A 17,732-nucleotide genomic window follows, 5' to 3' on the forward strand; every position below is an offset into this window, starting at 1 on the left:
CACCGGAACTTGAGAAAATATCCAAAGGTGATCCTTTCAATTGCCAATGGACTATTGCAAAGTAATAACTTTGCAGGTAAAGCTAGATCTAGGAAATGGGGCCGTCCGAAGCTGTTTTTCACGAGCAGTCTTCAACTTAATATGCAAGTGTATGAGCCAATTTTTGGCGAAAAAAATTCTTTAAACTCGTTTGGGCTAGAGCTATATTACCATATATATATATATATTATTATTATTAGTGTCAAAAGCCAAGCATAGCATTAGTCGTAGAGGCTAGTTAATTGAAAACATCGAACTCGTCGGTTCGATTCTACGCAGACTTGGTGTACTCATGAAGTCTATGTAGAGAAACCTTTGTTTACCATTATATTTTATTCTATTAAATAGAACATTTTCAGACATCATCAGTATTGTCTACGGCTACCGTCAGACGTATATTTCATTTACCGGTTCCATAGGTAATTCCGTAGTCTCCATGAAACAAACCTAGGAAACATGGAAATTATATGATAATCGAACAGGACTAAAATGTAAACACCAACAAACTATGTGTCGCACCAATATTTGCAATTAATGGACAGTAACACAGAGACGATAGCAAACGAAGCTTCATATCCAGTTAAGGCACGCTGCACCAAAGAGGACACACCCGATAAAAAAAGTGACGTAGAAGACCTCATCCTGCATCTCGCGCTCTAATTACTATAAAGAAGATCCAAAAAAGTTCATCAACAGTGAACCAACAGAAAAACTCTGGTTGTTCCTTTATGAACAGTCGGAGTTAAGCAGAGCAGTCACTGACGAACTCAAACTATCTCTTAGCAGTGGCACATTTTTTTGGCATTCAAACTAGCTTATGGCCAGTTGAACCGCATGTAACATAACATTAATGGGCAAACAGTGAAATATTTTAGTGTAATTATTCCACTCCTGCTGTAATAGTAAAGACGGCCAACAGTTCGTCTATAGTAAAACCATTGGCCTGTATTATGTAGTAGACATCCAATGGTAGTACCATCCACACATGCCAATATTTCTACTACACAGTCGTAAACGATTTGATCACAGCTGGAATCAAGAGTGTCCGCAAGAACGTTGAACACTGCCGGCGTATTCGCAGCAGGCCATAAGCCTAACTATCTCTATGCGGTGACATTACGATTCCATTAGGTATTTTATCCAGCTACTGGAAACTAGCGACTAGTATGTCATTCACAGTAGATGCTGGCTATATGGTACATCGTAGTCCATATGACTGAACCATTAGAGCTAGGGGGCAAGCAAGGATTTAATAAACGCGCCAACAAAGCGCCAATTGCCCGTTTCTACAGATTGCCATGATAACACTTCAGAAAATGCCAAGGGTAGAGACTGCGGTTCAACGAAAGGCTCTCGAAATAGCGCTACAATCGAGGCATACTTGTAAAAAGAACACACAGTTCTCATTTCGATGTCAGTGAAGTACCGTTATCGTTAACAAAGTTCTGCTATGAAGTTTCACACCATAGAAAAGAATGTAGGAAAATGAACATAGAGAATTTAGTATCTGAAAAATGTCGTTGACCTTCATAGCAGTACCAAGCCCATGGACAATATAACGATACTGGCGTGTCAACATAATAATTTCATACAAAAGCCATACAAACTTCTTAGAAAAGTGTAATCAATTGACAAACTTTGTTTTTAATTCATACAATTTCTGCAGAGCTAAAAACGCGTATACGATGTGGAATAATTGTAAAATAACCATTACTAAGCTGCTAAGTACATACTCATTATACAGATGTGTAGACACTAGTTTGTCAGAACGACAAAAAATGACAGTACGAAAAAATAATTCTACAAATATATGATTTATTGAATATAGATTCGCATTGATACATCAGCTATAAACAAATAGTATATTGGCACGAGATTCTGATACTGCCTGGTTTCTCTTTATTGAAAATGAAGTTTCACTATCTTTCTCGAGACAAACTTTGCTTTTATAAATGGATCGACTAATTTATCTATTTATTTAAAGATTAAATAATCATTAATGCACAACTCAGCTACCTCAATTGAAGGATGGGAATGATGAGACGGATCCAGCTTGCATCTCCTCCCGAAAGTTAAGCTTAAGTTATATTTAGTAAATTACTATATTACTATATATTACAATATATATTACTATATAAACCGCAATATATAAAAAAAACTTGTCATCACAACACAGATTAATTCCAATAATAGAAAAAAAAAAAGATTTAACAAAACTTGTGAATCAAGGTGACAGTCCTTTAAAATAGCAAAAAATCAAAAATATAGTAACTGGAGTGACGTAGAGGATGTTTTTAGCTGTGAAGCCGTTGAAAGTGATGAGTCGAGTTTCATGCATGTCGCATGAGAATTCATGACGTTCAAGTTCATATTAAAAATTAGATTAAAAAAAAAACATTCAGACAATCTAAAGATTGCTTTGCGGACTTAGAATCATAGCGTAAACGGAAGCAAAAGTTCGAATTTTAGTTACTACTGAATCGACTTCGGTTTCATTCAACAGTTACCACGCAATGAGCTCTGATTACATAAGCATTCTTTTTTTGCTTGCAACGGAATTTGTCTTATACGTTCCATAGAGGTTCTGTGCACATCGAATAAAAACCCAACTATAGCGTTTCCTCGACCCAATAATGCCTTCGTGAAGACAGACTATTATTTTTGGTCGAGCCCAATTCTAGGCTGACGATCTGAGAAACTCGATGACCAAAGAGAACCTCAACCAGGTACCAAAGATACGTCTACAATGTTATCGTTTTCATTATTCCTAGTCAATTTATTTAGTCGAATTCATTGAGTGGAAAAAATCGTTACACGCGTAAATAAGGAGTTCGGTCTATTGTTCCGTATAGAAAAAAATAAACTAAAAGTCGCTTTCCTTGTACGTACGGCTAAATTCATTGAATATCTTAGCAATGGATTCAATCGTATTCTCCACCATTTCTCCATTTACCATGCATAAAACGTGTTGACATAGTTAAAATACAATGCAATAGCAAAAACAGTTGCCTTCTTATATATATTCGTTGCACCGAATAGCCAAAAGTTTATTTGTAGGCTTTGTCCTAGCCAGGTTCTGTATTCCATTTTACTATGTCTTTTTTCTCGGAGCTCTCCCAAGCGCCACACGAAGCGTATCTACGTTCGATTTTGAATCTAGGCGATCACGTGTGCTTAAATTTTGGTAAGCAAAGATGTAACCATGGCATCATCACAGGGACCCTCCCATGAAAGCAACCAGCTAAACAGTGATTTCTGCTATCAAAAAATACATATCTAGCAGATCTAACACGTGCTTACATGCAGAGTCGGTACACGAATTTGTACATGACATTATATTGTGACGCAGACTAGCATAGACATTTGTCCTATATCAATTTGCGTAGTTTTATCGTTCGGCATATTGTTATTACACAGCGTTCGAAATTCGATTTTCATCGTCTGGATTATAGTTTATTTGGCACTGGATTATGTGCGAGATTTCACGTCGACGACAGGACCACAAAGTTCTTCGACGAGCTAACAAAGGAAACGCATTGAAGGTGTCGGCATTTGTTAAATACAAAAAAAATCATGTTCGAGAGCTTATTTGGCTGTGTAGCTTTCTTGTGTATAACTATTAAATGATGTTCGTTATTGGTCTGTTAATCAGTGATGTAAATACGATAAAAATGTACATGTTACTTCAAACGAGCAAACGTGGCTTCATAGAGCTGAAGGTAGAGGGAAAAGCGGCTTTGAAATGGTTTATTTATATCCTATCACGCATTTGGTTTATTGTAAAACATCGCTGGCTCTAGTAAGAGAAATGACACAGCGAGCCCCCAGGGCATGGCGTCATTTGAAATTTAAGATATACAGTGCGTGTGACAGCAGTATGATAAATTCCAGGTCAAATTTCCATACGCATGCATCACTCGTGTAGATTTTCCATTGTCTGTCCAAACTGAAATATCACATTTTGAGGAACTGTCGTATTTGGTTAATCGCCTGTCTACTATTATAACCACGATTACATCCAATATACATTTGACCGCACACAGTTGCAGGGCGAGATTTTTAACACGAAACAACTGTGTGTTTGTAGGAACTCAGTCGAAAACCGATTCTTTTTTCAACGAAACGGTTGCTATATTGTTGGTCTTTACGGCGGAATAATATTTCCTTATCTGTACTTTTTGGCTAAACTCTTTTTTGGCTATTATGATACTAATTCCATGCTAGCAAAAATCCACCTTTTATTATACATTGTACTACACTAAGTTAATATTTACTTAAGGATTTGCAGTACGCTACCTCTAATAAAAAAAATATTGGAGGGATTTGATAAAGGTCATCTTAATTTCAGACAGCTGATCACTTCAAAAAAGAAATAAAGGATAAAGTAACCGCTGAATCTAGTCTTTTTTTACATTAGCTGCATTAAATGACATACCTACTTCACATAAGTCACAAAATTATATCACACACACCGTACCTATAAGCACACACGCACATAAAGAGAAACAACAATTCACGAAGATGTCATGATCTCTAAATCAAAAGAAACTTGTCTGTTCCTGACCAGCAGGACGAACGACGTTTGGCGTAAATCGAATAGTAAATTAAGTCACCGGACAAACTTGTTTGTCACTTTTTTGTGATCTCGTCGGAATGACGAACCAAATGAATAGCAAGACGAAATAAGTTAACCAACCCATGACTTAGACGGCCAGTTCTTTGACAGAAAATGCTGGACACCGACGATTCGAGTTTAGTACTACGAGATACTGAATCGAAATAAACAATAAAAACTTAATTGGGTTGAAAACGGCTCAAATAAACCAACATCAATCCCGAAACCTCTTTTTGAAAGACGCAGAATTCCACACCAGTCAAAAGCCTAAGCTCGCAATAGAAAGAGGCTGAGCACGTTTGGCACTCGATACTTGATACTCTTAGTACAAAGATTAATCACCAAATTCTGTCACTCGTGTGTAAGTTGGCAGGAACTAGCCCGATACTAGTTGAAAAATGTTTTTCTCGGTGGTATAGATTGACCGTACAAAGAAAGAAACGACTGAGAAAAATCGTGTTTGTGCTAGCTGCGTGAGATACACTGAAAGCCGCCTAACCCAACAGGACCGAACCCAATGGCAGGACAACAAAAAAAATCTCATTGAAAAGCACTTATTGGCTTAGGACGCACAAGGCTTCATTTTTCCCCTAAATTTACTCTTCATACTGGTTAGATTGTTTAACCCTCACCAATAGTAGTATGAAATAGAAAGTGTGTGCTTCAGCACCGCCCAAAGTGCCCAAAAGGAAAACCCAAGGTACAATCTGCGGAAAGGTTGCCATTTAACACTGATGTGAAACCATTCTTCAGATATTGAGCGATATCAGTGAACATTATGGGCGGAAACCTTCGATAGGCGCGCTAATTCGGTAGGCTACAGATTTTAACCGTAAAAATTACCTGGACGGGAACAGTACCAACGAATTGTATGCGATTCATTCACTAGAGAAATAATATGCCATATCAGCGTAGCCTGGCAATGTCTATAAGGATAATTTCAATTAATAATGATAATATAAGTACGAAGTTATGCATGGAGGACATTTCTTTGCGAGGTACCTTTCTGCACTATCGCATCTTATCAACGACTTGCCGAATGCTACAGCGAGGAGGAAGTACTGTAACAGTTGAAATGACATTGATATCGTGAAATTGTACTGGGATGCAACTACTGTATCTTGTAATGAATACCGTAAAGACGCCATTGGCTTTTTGTTTAAAAGGAAATGTTCCTAGAAATATATCTGTTTATCTTTGTTCTTGCATATATAAATATGAATCTAGTTTATTAATGTAAAAGCAACACTACCTGCACGGCAGGGATGCACGTTGGAACTTCTGCATGCATTATGAAAATAATAATCATAATAACTTCAACAAATTGATTATGGTTGCTCACAGGCACCCACGCATCGAATATTGGGCTAATTAATGAATGTGCGCTTTCGATTTTTTCACAGCTACAAAAAAATAGCACAAAATCGCTGCCACCCCCAAATGACCAACAAAGTAAAGATTCCAGTAAAATAGAAATATTTCCGGTAAACGCATCATCGCGAACGCTACTCCCAAATAGGCAACAACGACCATTTTTATCTGAGCGAACAGTATTCTCTGGACTGTCCTTGTCGGAATCTTAAATAATTTCTGTTCAGAAAAATGCTCCAAGAGGTAATCTTCCGCTGTGGCAAAGAAAACCATGGTAATAAAGCAGAAATAATAGCCCGGACTCACGCCTGGAAATGAGAAGAACAAAAAGAAGAAAGAGACGTTAACAGACTCGACCTCCAATACATTTCTTTGTATTCATTGTAAATTAACTCTTTTGCATTATGGGTACGTTTGTGAAGTCAGGTCCGTCCTGTTCCCCCGTGGGACATATGGGAGGATATTCTGCCTAGCAGACGGGGTACCTATGATATTTTGTGAGCCTACCCGAAACACAGACTTTAAAGTAGTCAATTGTCGTTCACGTGCACAAAAGGTATGGTCAGTTAATTATTAACCATGCCAGAATGCGCTGATGATCAGAGTGATTCCCATCCGAATGCTTCTATTGTTAAAAGGCGCCCTCTTGTAGCAGTTGACAGCCAGCCAATATTGCACCGTTTGGTTCCATGAACGCATTGTTTCTTTGAGTGTGGGAGAGCCTTCACAGCCCCATACATCCACATTGCAGACCTGCTTTTACAATAAGGGAGAAATCATTCAGATAAGGTTTACGAATTAATGATTAGAACGATGCACGATATTTGCTTTGGTTCTTAACGTTAGTCTTGCAGTCGCATGTACTTACGCTATCAACAATTAATCCACAATAACCTCAAGTCTCACTAATGTGCGCAAAAGAATGTAGTTTACAAGAAAAAATAGTTGTTTGTCTAAAAATAAACTGTAAAATCTCCAATAATAAATTGTATATGACAGACTGAAGAATAGACAATCAGTAATTCAATATCAATCTGGATAATAAATATTGAACTAATAATTAAGGGTCAAGTAAAATAATCTACAACAGTAATATAATTTCAGAAAATTATTCCAAAGATTCGATATAACATATATTCCCCTGATTTTAATAAAAATCCAACTATGTGTGGAACGTGCAAATGGAGCTTCGTGATGAACTTTAGGTCATCATAAATTAAATCCATGAATAGGCAACTTATTTGAAAAACTATTATAGTATGATAGTATGATTTAAAGTAAGATAAGTTAAATTTAAAAATTAAGTAAATACAATAGATAAACTGCAAAACTTATTGACTAAAATTAGTATTATAAGCAAAGGAATTCTCTCTAAAAAGGCTCTCTCTAAAACAAAGGAATCCACCGAAGGTAACTCAACTATTGCGGCAATGTCATTGCTCTTTTCGCTTTAATTTTGTTCCTGATCGCCTCGAAAAAAAACTCAGAGAAAGTCACAACTTCAGCCGTTGTACGTACCGTGTTAAAGTCGATGGCCTGTTGTTGTACGGGTTCGCCTGGCAGTTGATTCAACTCTCTTTGGCGATCGGCATCGCCGTCCGTCAGTATTTTCCGGAACTTAGGCCCCTCTCCACTGCGATTGACCCAGTGTTCAGGGTAGGCTCCCAACCCAGACGCGATACAACTGCATTCGGCTAATAAGAACCCGATGTAAAGCCGAGCACGGAAGCCCACAAACATGACCCACATATACCTGTTTGACAAGAAAGATAAATGACGTAACAAAAGACACTAACAATATCTGGTTTAATACCTTGTGGGAAACGACTGAATCAACAAATATTAAAGTGACCCAATATAAAATCATACGCTTTATATAGCAAACAAACAATTATTTATCTCTATTTATCTCTAAGTTTCAGTTTTGTTACCTTCTATTAACATTAAATATATCACTAGCGATTAATTTGTTTCTTTTTGAAACATTTTTTTTCTTATTTACATATTTAAACATTATCAGATCGCTATCAGACTCTACGCCATTAAAAATTTACACTTAGCTATAGAAACAATAACTTTTTTAACGATCCATCGTATTAATCGGGCACGGCTGAAATAAATAGGTACACAAGGTGTCGGTAGGTTTTGCGTTAATATTTTCCATTTGGAAAAGAGCGCGCTTGATCTGTATCTGTATCTGCAACCGTCCAATAACATGATAAAATTAAAAACTTCTGGCACTTACCAAACAGTGTAGAAAAAGCCGCTTTCATCGTGGAACTCCGCCGTCTTGGCGGGTTGGATCGGCGCAATATAAATTGACGCAAAGAACATTGTAATAAATATTGGGAAATAAGCGAGGCGGAACATTAGAAAAGGCTTCCGTTGCACAAACGTGGTCGAACACACACCATCCATGAAATCCATGAACGTACGGAACCTGATGCGCATGTCATCATAGGTGAATGTAGATAACGTTAGCTTTCGAACTAATACGCCAGGATGCGCCATGTCTAGATAACGAATTCGTCCATGTCAATCGATTACATATGCAAACGTACCTACAATATCAGGTCCCAATTGCTGAACGTAAATATTTAATGTTACCGATGTGATTATTGTTAATTACAGTAAAAATGCTGATATCTGATCGTAATCGTTAATAGGACATCTAACTTATTAACATATTATTGAAGGCGTTCAGTAGTTTACCGTAAACAGTGGTTCCTTATGTTGTTTGAGCCTTAGTTTTGCTTACCGAATATAGGGTCCTGCCAACAGTCCAATATACGAAAATGCATAGTGGACAATGTCCTTAATAGATGTTTCGTATAGTGCCGAATCAGTTCTCACCTCAGGCTCACTTAGTTCTACCCCTAGGCCACCCATTCTCAGCGCTAACATCATCATAATCATATTGCTAAAATTATTTGCACAGTAGAACCTGAAAGGACACATTCACACAGAAATTATATTCTATAGCTGTTTCATACACATGTATCTATATAATTATCATGTAAAAATAATATGATTGTTAAACAAAAAGTTCAAGCTAGATGTTGTTCGGATTTAACGTAATTAAGGTCGGCCACTTGAATTGCACATAACATTTATTGATTATTCTCCTTTTAGTTTAACCTACCGAAAATAGAAGAGGTACCCAAAAGCGATACAGTTGAGTAATGGATACAAGTTGAATGCCTTTGTCTGCCGATGGAGTACAATCGTAACAATTGTCAACGAACAAAGAGCTAGTTGATGCACAAAGTCCCATCCTGTTAGCAGGACACTCGTTACCAAACCGATCAATGTGCACACATTGCGATGATATGCTTTCGGAATCTACGGACACTCACAAAAACGGAAATCTATCTTATTTTCCGAGCAATAAATTATTTTACCTTTGATTTATAGAAGCGTTTATAATAGGCAAGCGAAGCTTTTTTTTTGCAAAATGTATAACAACCATAACTTTTATTTATTATTTAATATATGCCATTGCTTCTAAATTGCATCTAGGCAAAGATTTACGCACCTTATCGATATGGGTCACACCGAAGACGATGTGAATCGTAAGGAATGTGACGTAGAAGAACTCATCGTTCATTGTTGTACTCGATGATTTTGAAAATTTTCTGAAAAGTATAGTGTATCTATACAAGCTATTGTCGATAAATTAAAGCCCGTTGATATTGGATTTTCCGTCTGCAGAAGGTTACTGTGGGTACGAACCACTTTTTTCCTAGCGTATGGACCAAAGATACATTTTCCCAGTAACGATGAGAAAATGTATTTTTGGTCCATGGACTGTTGAAAATAATTTCACAAACTTTTCTGGATAACATCGATCAGGATCCCAGTTAACGCTAATGGTGAGACAAGGGGCATTCACAGTACAAGCTAGTAATAGGTTGCAATCATAAGGACCTGCTTTGTAAGTGCTCTCTCTTAGCAAGGCAGGGATGCATATTGTAGTGCTATTTATTTGCGTTAGAATACGCACGTATACATATAGGATTCACAGTTAGGAGATATATACGCTATTGGCGGTCAAATAAAGATTGCAGCTAGTCAAAAAGGACAGAAGGCACTTCTAAGCCATTAGCACTTTACCTGGGTGTTTGTTTTTTCTAAATCGAACCTCGATTTGCTTATTTTTGTATTATCTGATGACATATAAGGTCAACCATTTTGAAGAATTACGTATGCTTAATTTATCCTATTATCTGAGAGTGAGATGGCACAGGAAATTACACGAGAAGCTGAGCAAGAGAAACACGACAGTAAAACTTAACGTCATTGGGACATACAGTGGCACGACCCGGTCTTGTGCTTCGTACAGTAAATAGCATGTCAAATAATCGACTTACAACTGTGACTATCGTGACAGTGTCGCTGCAGTATACCGTTCAGATTTTCAATAACATGCTCTTCGCAATGGCTTTATGAAGCTGTCACTAGTGACAGTGTTATTCCAGCATAAATCTAGCCATGACAATCGATTAACTATTATTTCTAGCAACACTCCGTTAGCCACACGAACCTCAATTGATTCATCGGCAGTTATAAGCAATATATGTTAATTAGCTTTATGAAGTGATTGGAACGAAAAGCATGACTCGCCAGGCATACCTGCTTTGCATAATTTACTCACGTGGTTACAGGAATGATTTATTTCTACTAGAAACTTCGATCGCAACCATTCAAATGCTTAAATCTGGAAACTAATCTATGTGTTTTAGGCCTCTACTAACATCATCACCGGATAAAATAAAACGGTGTATAGAATAGACGTATCTATCCTAAAGTGTTAGCGTAGACATGTTTAGAGGACTGAATTATACCTCGCGATTAATAAAGTCGTAACATGGCGCGACTTAGCACGTGAGGTCTAAGATTTGAACCGTCGTCTGTTATTCTACGTAACACATCATATTCTTTATAACTCTCACTGGGCTAAGCGAACTCTTAATGAACAAAATCTATTTTCTGAATTTGAAGCTCACCTAAATATAAAGCGTTGTTTCACATATCGGATAAACTGCCATTGGAATACGGTTGAATATATTTTATAGATTAAGTTATGTAAGGTAAAAACAAGCAAAGTTATGTGGCGGAAGATTCGTTATTATTTTCACATTCTATCACACAAAGTATATCTTTGCAATATGTAATAGGTGCACATATCGTATATATATATATATATATATATATATATATATATATATATATATATAGGAATATTTATTAAAATCTCCAATATTTAACAGTTTATTGAATAATTAGTTAACACAAAGATTTACATTCCCTGTTTAGCTATTATTATTATTTTATTCCTATTATTCTATACATCCGAAAGGGATCCGATACCTATTGGTTCGACTTTCATTCGTTCAGTGTCGCAAGCAGTATTAAGCATAATGTACCGCAATACAGTCAGTGTTTACAATTCTTCCTTCTAGAATAAACAACTAATAAGTAAATCTCGATTTAAAACAAGATCCTTTTAGCGCCGCTAATAGGCGCTAAATAATTAACAGTAATTTACAATAGCTCCGACAAAAATCACCAACGAACCAGTGCCTAGTGCTGCTACTGCTTTATTTCCGTATTGATAAAGTAATTGCCGCTACTCAATGCTGCCAAATGGTAAGCTCTTCTACGCAAAGAAAAAGATGCGTTATGACATCACGCAAGTATTCCCGTCATGTTGAAATCGAATCCCACTAACGACAAGCACATAGTCTCCTCTATCAACAAACATCGCACGATCTATTCATCTGTACACTGCTTTTTATGTCGCTATTGAGCCTCTCTATAAATTGGCACTCGCCTGTCTATGCCTGCAAAACTTACTTGTAGAAAGGGCAAGAACTGTATCAAGCGCAAGCAAAGAACTCCAGTGATACGACATCATTTCACTCGCCACATTATCCGCTACTGGTTATTCTATTGCCGGAATTTCGCGTATGTTTTTTAAATCACAATTGGATGCATTTTCCGTCTCTGCCTTCTCTTCTACGCCCGTATCCGTCTTAATATGTAGAACTGTGAATGTTTTACAGGAAAAGAGGAATGATAATCTCACTGTTAAATTTTTTGCTACTGTGAGCTGAATGAGTGTTCGTGAATGAGTTACCGGGATAGCAGACGAATTTTGAAGTTATGTCATCTGTGAGAAGATAATTTCGAAAAAAAACCTTCTTTGACTATAGAGTGTGATGGTGGGTTTCGTACAGTTGGCGAAGGCGTACACGCGCAGTAGATCGTGGTTGCTAGTGCAAAATAGATGATTTTTGTTCTCCGAAAATCTCGTAATCTAGTAAAAAAATAATTAAAGTTACCTGAAAAAGTCGTTCTATGGTCAATCCAATAAGCTTAAATATACACATGTCTTGTAAAGCTAGGGTTATACTCGTTCTATTGAATCCACCATTGCGGGATAACATCACCTTTACATAAAAACTTGATCTTTTATGTACTGAACTTTTAAATGGTTTTCGTGCTACTAGTTTTACTAAGTGCAAAATTTACAAATTGGAACCTATCGCTTCTATGTATTCATCGTGTTATCATTATTATATAACTTTGTATACTAGTTCTGAATAAGGTTGAGGGTTTTTTGTAAAAAGAACACTATTTTTTTTACCACAACGATAAGTCTTAATTATATAGATAATATCAATATACATTTATGGAAAATCTATTCAAAGTTGAATGTTTTATTAATATCAGCTTAAGTCTACGGAACTTACTGAGGGGTAGCATTTAAAAAAGTTAATTTTCAGCTACATACATCCGCAGTAAAGCCGTTGTTCTAAATGAACATTGGCAGTAATACAAAAGTGGCATATTCGGAGTTAGTGAAACAAAGTATGAAGATAGTTTACAGTTTTCGTTTGTAATTAGAGTAAGCGTTTTTTAGATTCGCTGCGAGTGCTGGCATTAGGGCCAGCACTAGTAAGCGACATTTTTTGTAGGGATGATTACAAACAGTGGCATTAATATATATCCGGTCACCGATGGTGTAACTGTGCAATTATTGTGTCAAAGAAAATGCCTTGAATAAGACATAACTGTTGCGTAAATATTGGCTTATTTCTTTGTTCATTATAATGCCTTCATGGCACTAAAGATAGATGAAGTTGGATATAGATGTGCTGAGCAGCAACTGGGTTAGATTCTTAGTCATTTTAATTCTTGTGGAAATTATGGGGCGTAGTGGTTAGTTCGGACTGGATCAGATCGGATTCTGTAGAACGAGCTTTCTATGCGAATAAGGTTCAACGCGGGCAATTCTTAACAAAAGCAAGGGGAATACTTAAGGAAGCCGTGGTGACTAGCCGCCTGCAAAAGAATGCAATGTTAATAATAATAATGGAATAATAACTCGTTCAGACAACGTATTTCTAATATATTAATGCACAAATATAAATAGTTACAATTCGAATGTTATATTTGGTTACTTACATCTATAATAAACGTTTTCGGAACTCGAACCGACTCTATTCTACATGTTTATACTTTTCCCCACCGCCTTCTCTAAACTGTAATTATGTTAATCTTTCCTTGATAAATATAGTATCCCAAAGGCGCTCGAACAATCAACTTTATTTATAATTTTCGATGTTTAATCCTGTATTCGGTACGCCTAGGAAGTTGTATCAAGATTTGAATAAACAGGACCGCCGATATAGAAGGAAATTACGTTAAATACAACAATTTTTTCATCCATTTGCCTAAACATGGAAGAACAAGCATTTTAGACACGCGTACAAAAACGACGCCATACGCTCTTCCGATCTCGTCTCATTTTTAGTCAACACAAAGATCGTTATTTAATAATTACCGCTTGGCTCCTCATTCACCATTTAGCTACGCTAATCCGTCCTCGCGAGATTATACCGTACGCATCCGTTTAGAGGATCTGTACACCCTAAAAGACACGCCCTCTATCCCTCAGCCCCTTATGTTCTGAGCGATACGGGCTGTAATTGCCGCAAAGTCTTTGTTGAGGCCGCAGAAACGATGCTTCTAATATAGTCGTAGAAATCTCCTCTAATGTTCGACGCTACAACAAGATTTAAAGGCTTTTAAATGTCACTTCTTTAGGCTGGATTTAGGTCAAAAACACTTAGTGCAAATGACAGCTTTCATCACCAGTTATGCCGACTAATATATTGTAGGGAACACTGCGCCACGTGAAACCGCCTTTTTAGGAACAAATTCGATTCCTCATCAAGGTACCATTGTTGTTGGAACTTCAAACTTTTTTAATGAGAATTTTGTACGTAGATGGAGAATATCTTCTCGGTGATACCTATGGGTTCAACATCCTGTCTAATCTGCTTGCTGCTTTATTGGACTTACGGTAGAATAATGACAATTGTGCTACAACAACTATTCAGGACAGCGCAATCCAGTTAGATTTGGTAGCAACGGTGATCTTAAATTATAATTCTGATAGAAAAAAATACCATTTATATGAGAGTTCCAATGTAAAGCAGAGATCTTCAAAAATTAATAGCAAAATATACTAGACTATGACGTACCCCTGAAAATATTCTACGTTCCGAAAAATTTAATAGAGCTTCATTCATCGAATTGCTAGGGAAACTGCACTTTGCTTCCTGCGAAAAATCGACGCTTTTGATTCCACTGGCAAACTACAAAATATTTTAAGCATTTTGACCTCAATAATAAAAATATGTTTAAAAATTATTAACATATTCCGTACAGTTGTTAGCTGTTAGGTGTCCGCATCTTAATTTTTCAGTTATTTTCGGACCAGCAAGCAAACTTCAGCTGCATCTATGGATCAGGCCTCAACATTCTTACTAGTTTCTTACTAGGCTTTTTTGTTGATTGCTTATCAAATCACCGCTGTATAGCATACGTAACCGGCAACGCTTGAGCCAGTAACCTCTGGTGTTTCTCAGCCGCAGGCTACCGTGCCGATGTACTACTCTATAGCCCTATTTCCTCCTGATTTAACGCTCCTAAACACTCTAGCATATGAGGCAAATTTTTTTTACCGAAGTTATTTCTGACGAGTTAGACAATTTAGTACGATATGTTGTATTATTTTCAATTATAGCTTTCAGCTTTGCCTCAGCCCACAGGGCCGTAGCCACTGTCCACAATTGTTTATTCGACGCCTAGTCGAATTATAGAATTCTGGAGATGACAGCGCTCAATGATGTGTCCGGGATCCAGCTTCCGCTGAGTCGCTGTTTTAACGGTGCTACAGGGGACAAGTTCCTCGCAGCTCCAGTGGAAGGAAACTATAAACGTGATTAGCACTTGTTACAAAGTAGGATTATCTTTTAATAAGCTTGCACTAAATTAGAACTTAGAGGCAATTTCAAAACCCCTTGCCCCAGCTTCTAGCGACTACAGAACGGCCTCTGTTTGTCTATTGCTCATGGCCGAAAAAATTAAACAAGGAATAATGCCTACACCTATATAAGTGGCGTCCCAATGCGACTTCGGGCTCAGATGAGACGTAAGATCCTGTCCTTGGCAGTCCCAGTAATATTTCACGAGTGTCGCTTTACGAATCCTCAGCACTGAATACCATGCTCAACGACTGATAGCGAAAGAGCTAATTCAATTTCAAGCGAACGTCACCCGTTGCTATCTCAAATACTACAATATTTACCACCTCCAGGCTCTCAAAGGCCAGTGCAAGGGCGTCCTCCCCCCATATGATTTTACCACGTCGAAAGTAGCCGCCGAGTTGTTGAAAGAGATGAAAAAATATCGGAAACTCCGTGTTAGTGGGCTGATATCACAAGCCGAAATTGTAGGAAGGCTATCACGATAAAGAGGATCTAATAATGGGTTGAAGGCAACTGGGGCGAGACTGAGATTTTTCAAACTATTATTCGTAAAATTCTGTATTTATCTTTTAACAACCGAATGCATCTAGACTGAAAAAAGACAAACTTTCATCCGAATTGCACGGTTTAATGAAAAATTAATACATAAAGGGAAGGTCGAGGACTACGGGTCATCGAGTTTTGAACATTTGAAGGACCCAAAAGATGAGGGTAAAGGATGAAAAGAAGAACTTTTCGATTATGTGAAAGAAACAACTCTGATCTATAAACGAGTTTATAACTGTATGAATTCGTTGTTCCGGCATTGTCATTTTACCCATATCAATGTGCAATGTTTACTTCTGTTTGTAAACCGTTGCTAAAGTTTGAAGTCGCAATAAAAGTGCAGATATTGATGATCCACCCAGACATAGGAAACATCCAATCTATTAATTTGAAAGTTTGAAAACGCTGAAATAGACTAGAAAACACACCGATTGAACCGTAGTCGTGAAACGTCTCTAACTCCCACGTCTAAAGGTATACAACTATAATATTCGTGTGTACACGACGCTCGCATCACGTGCCTTTAACACACAAACGTGATTTAGGAATCCCTATTTATTTATGCTATAAGCCACTTCGTGCGACGCGCAAGAGGCGATTTCATATCGGATTTGGTGTTCTCGTTTTACCCGCCAGAGGGCCCGTTTGGAGGGTGCCATCAAATGTCTTTTAATGCCGCTCTAGCTGAATACTGCCGCTTCGCAATTCGAATATGCGAAAGTAATTATTCTGTTAAAAAGTAACGATAAACGCCAAAATAACGTTATAGCTAAAGTCTATAATGAAGCCTGTAACTGAAAACAAATTCTAGACTTCGGTTAGCCATCTGACACAATTCGTTTGAGTGTTAATACAGTGAAAACAGAAGGCTTGTGCTAGTGTTCCGGTTTTGCCACTCTGGACACCTACCTCGGGCCACACTATTGTTTTGTTTCATAAACGATTTCTTTTGCTACCTGAACATATTACCTATATGTGTATACCATTATGACACATATGCTATAATATATAGGTTAACTTTGTGTTGGATCAAGTGTGCACAAGTTATATATAGCCTTTCAAAAGCTATTATTTACTTCTTCGTTTTTATTTAGACCTTTTATCGACTTTGAATAAACTGCATGAAGTTCACCATTGAATGAAAACTATTTTTTCCAGACAACTTCTGGAAAAAATTACATTTTTCAGGCAGTTTTTTCAGAAATCAATATATACACAGTTTTACACAATCTAATAATACATAGTTTTTCTGTATTAAGAGAGTATCCGTTAATTAGCCGAACATTTCAATTGACTTTGCTTAACTTTTAGCAAATTACTAAGAATATTTAGTACAGGACATTGTCGTAATGAAACATGACTTCCCTATTATTGGCCTTAGCCAGGCATTTCTCGGCCGTGGCCTTTGCCTTCTTTAGCTGGGACTTTACTTCACCCGTATGGTTAAAGGGTTCTAGCCCGTCATCCGATTCGAGTGAGGTTATCTCAGACTATATACTTTCTATTACTTGCCACCATTTGCGAGAAACAGATTGTCTTAGTTCAATTTCAGGAGACGATTAGCCCCGCACACAGAATCCATCAGTCCGAGATCGAGGTCAAATCATAAGGCAGCGGGATGTACACTTTACTGACTTGTTCGTTGCTCGCTATATGTCCTTAAACGCTCGATTTCGACATGCCATTGTTTCTTGCAACCTTGCGAAGGCTTACATGCGAATTCTAATCGAGCACAGTTTAATAATAATAATAATTATTTAAAAGTGGACTCCTGTACCAGACAGATTTGCTAACGAGATTGGATCGTACTTGACCTTTTC

The 17,732-nt window shown here is 37.3% G+C and overlaps 1 protein-coding gene across 3 annotated transcripts; it reads right to left on the minus strand.

Annotated features, from left to right (window-relative positions):
• Positions 1-1,834: 1,834 nt before the first annotated feature.
• Positions 1,835-12,348, minus strand: frj (membrane bound O-acyltransferase domain containing farjavit). Of its 3 annotated transcripts, none has more exons than XM_022840152.2 (8): positions 11,882-12,273; positions 9,561-9,660; positions 9,168-9,367; positions 8,784-8,969; positions 8,271-8,465; positions 7,544-7,778; positions 6,604-6,778; positions 1,835-6,333 (listed from the first exon to the last, which is right to left on the minus strand). In XM_022840152.2, exons 2-8 carry the CDS (start codon positions 9,630-9,632, stop codon positions 6,026-6,028), a joined length of 1,371 nt encoding a protein of 456 aa, XP_022695887.1. In that variant the 5' UTR covers positions 9,633-9,660; positions 11,882-12,273; the 3' UTR covers positions 1,835-6,025. The 3 variants fall into 3 exon arrangements, 2 of the variants coding, with proteins under 2 accessions (XP_022695887.1, XP_022695888.1); XM_022840153.2 differs by lacking the exon at positions 11,882-12,273 and adding an exon at positions 11,603-11,847; XR_002682823.2 differs by having other exon boundaries at positions 6,196-6,333; positions 6,533-6,778; positions 11,882-12,348.
• Between the last annotated feature and the right edge of the window lie 5,384 nt (positions 12,349-17,732).

Source organism: Varroa jacobsoni, unplaced genomic scaffold (assembly GCF_002532875.2).
Source record: "Varroa jacobsoni isolate VJ856 unplaced genomic scaffold, vjacob_1.0 scaffold_849, whole genome shotgun sequence".
NCBI lineage: Eukaryota > Metazoa > Arthropoda > Arachnida > Mesostigmata > Varroidae > Varroa > Varroa jacobsoni.

Coding starts and splice junctions, on each gene's coding strand:
- frj (XM_022840152.2), bottom strand. CDS start 9,632: ATGAACGATGAGTTCTTCTACGTCACATTCCTTACGATTCACATCGTC. Junction 9,368..9,560: donor GTGTGACCCATATCGATAAG/GTGCGTAAATCT, acceptor GAGTGTCCGTAG/ATTCCGAAAGCATATCATCG. Junction 6,779..7,543: donor AGGCCATCGACTTTAACACG/GTACGTACAACG, acceptor TTGTAAAAGCAG/GTCTGCAATGTGGATGTATG.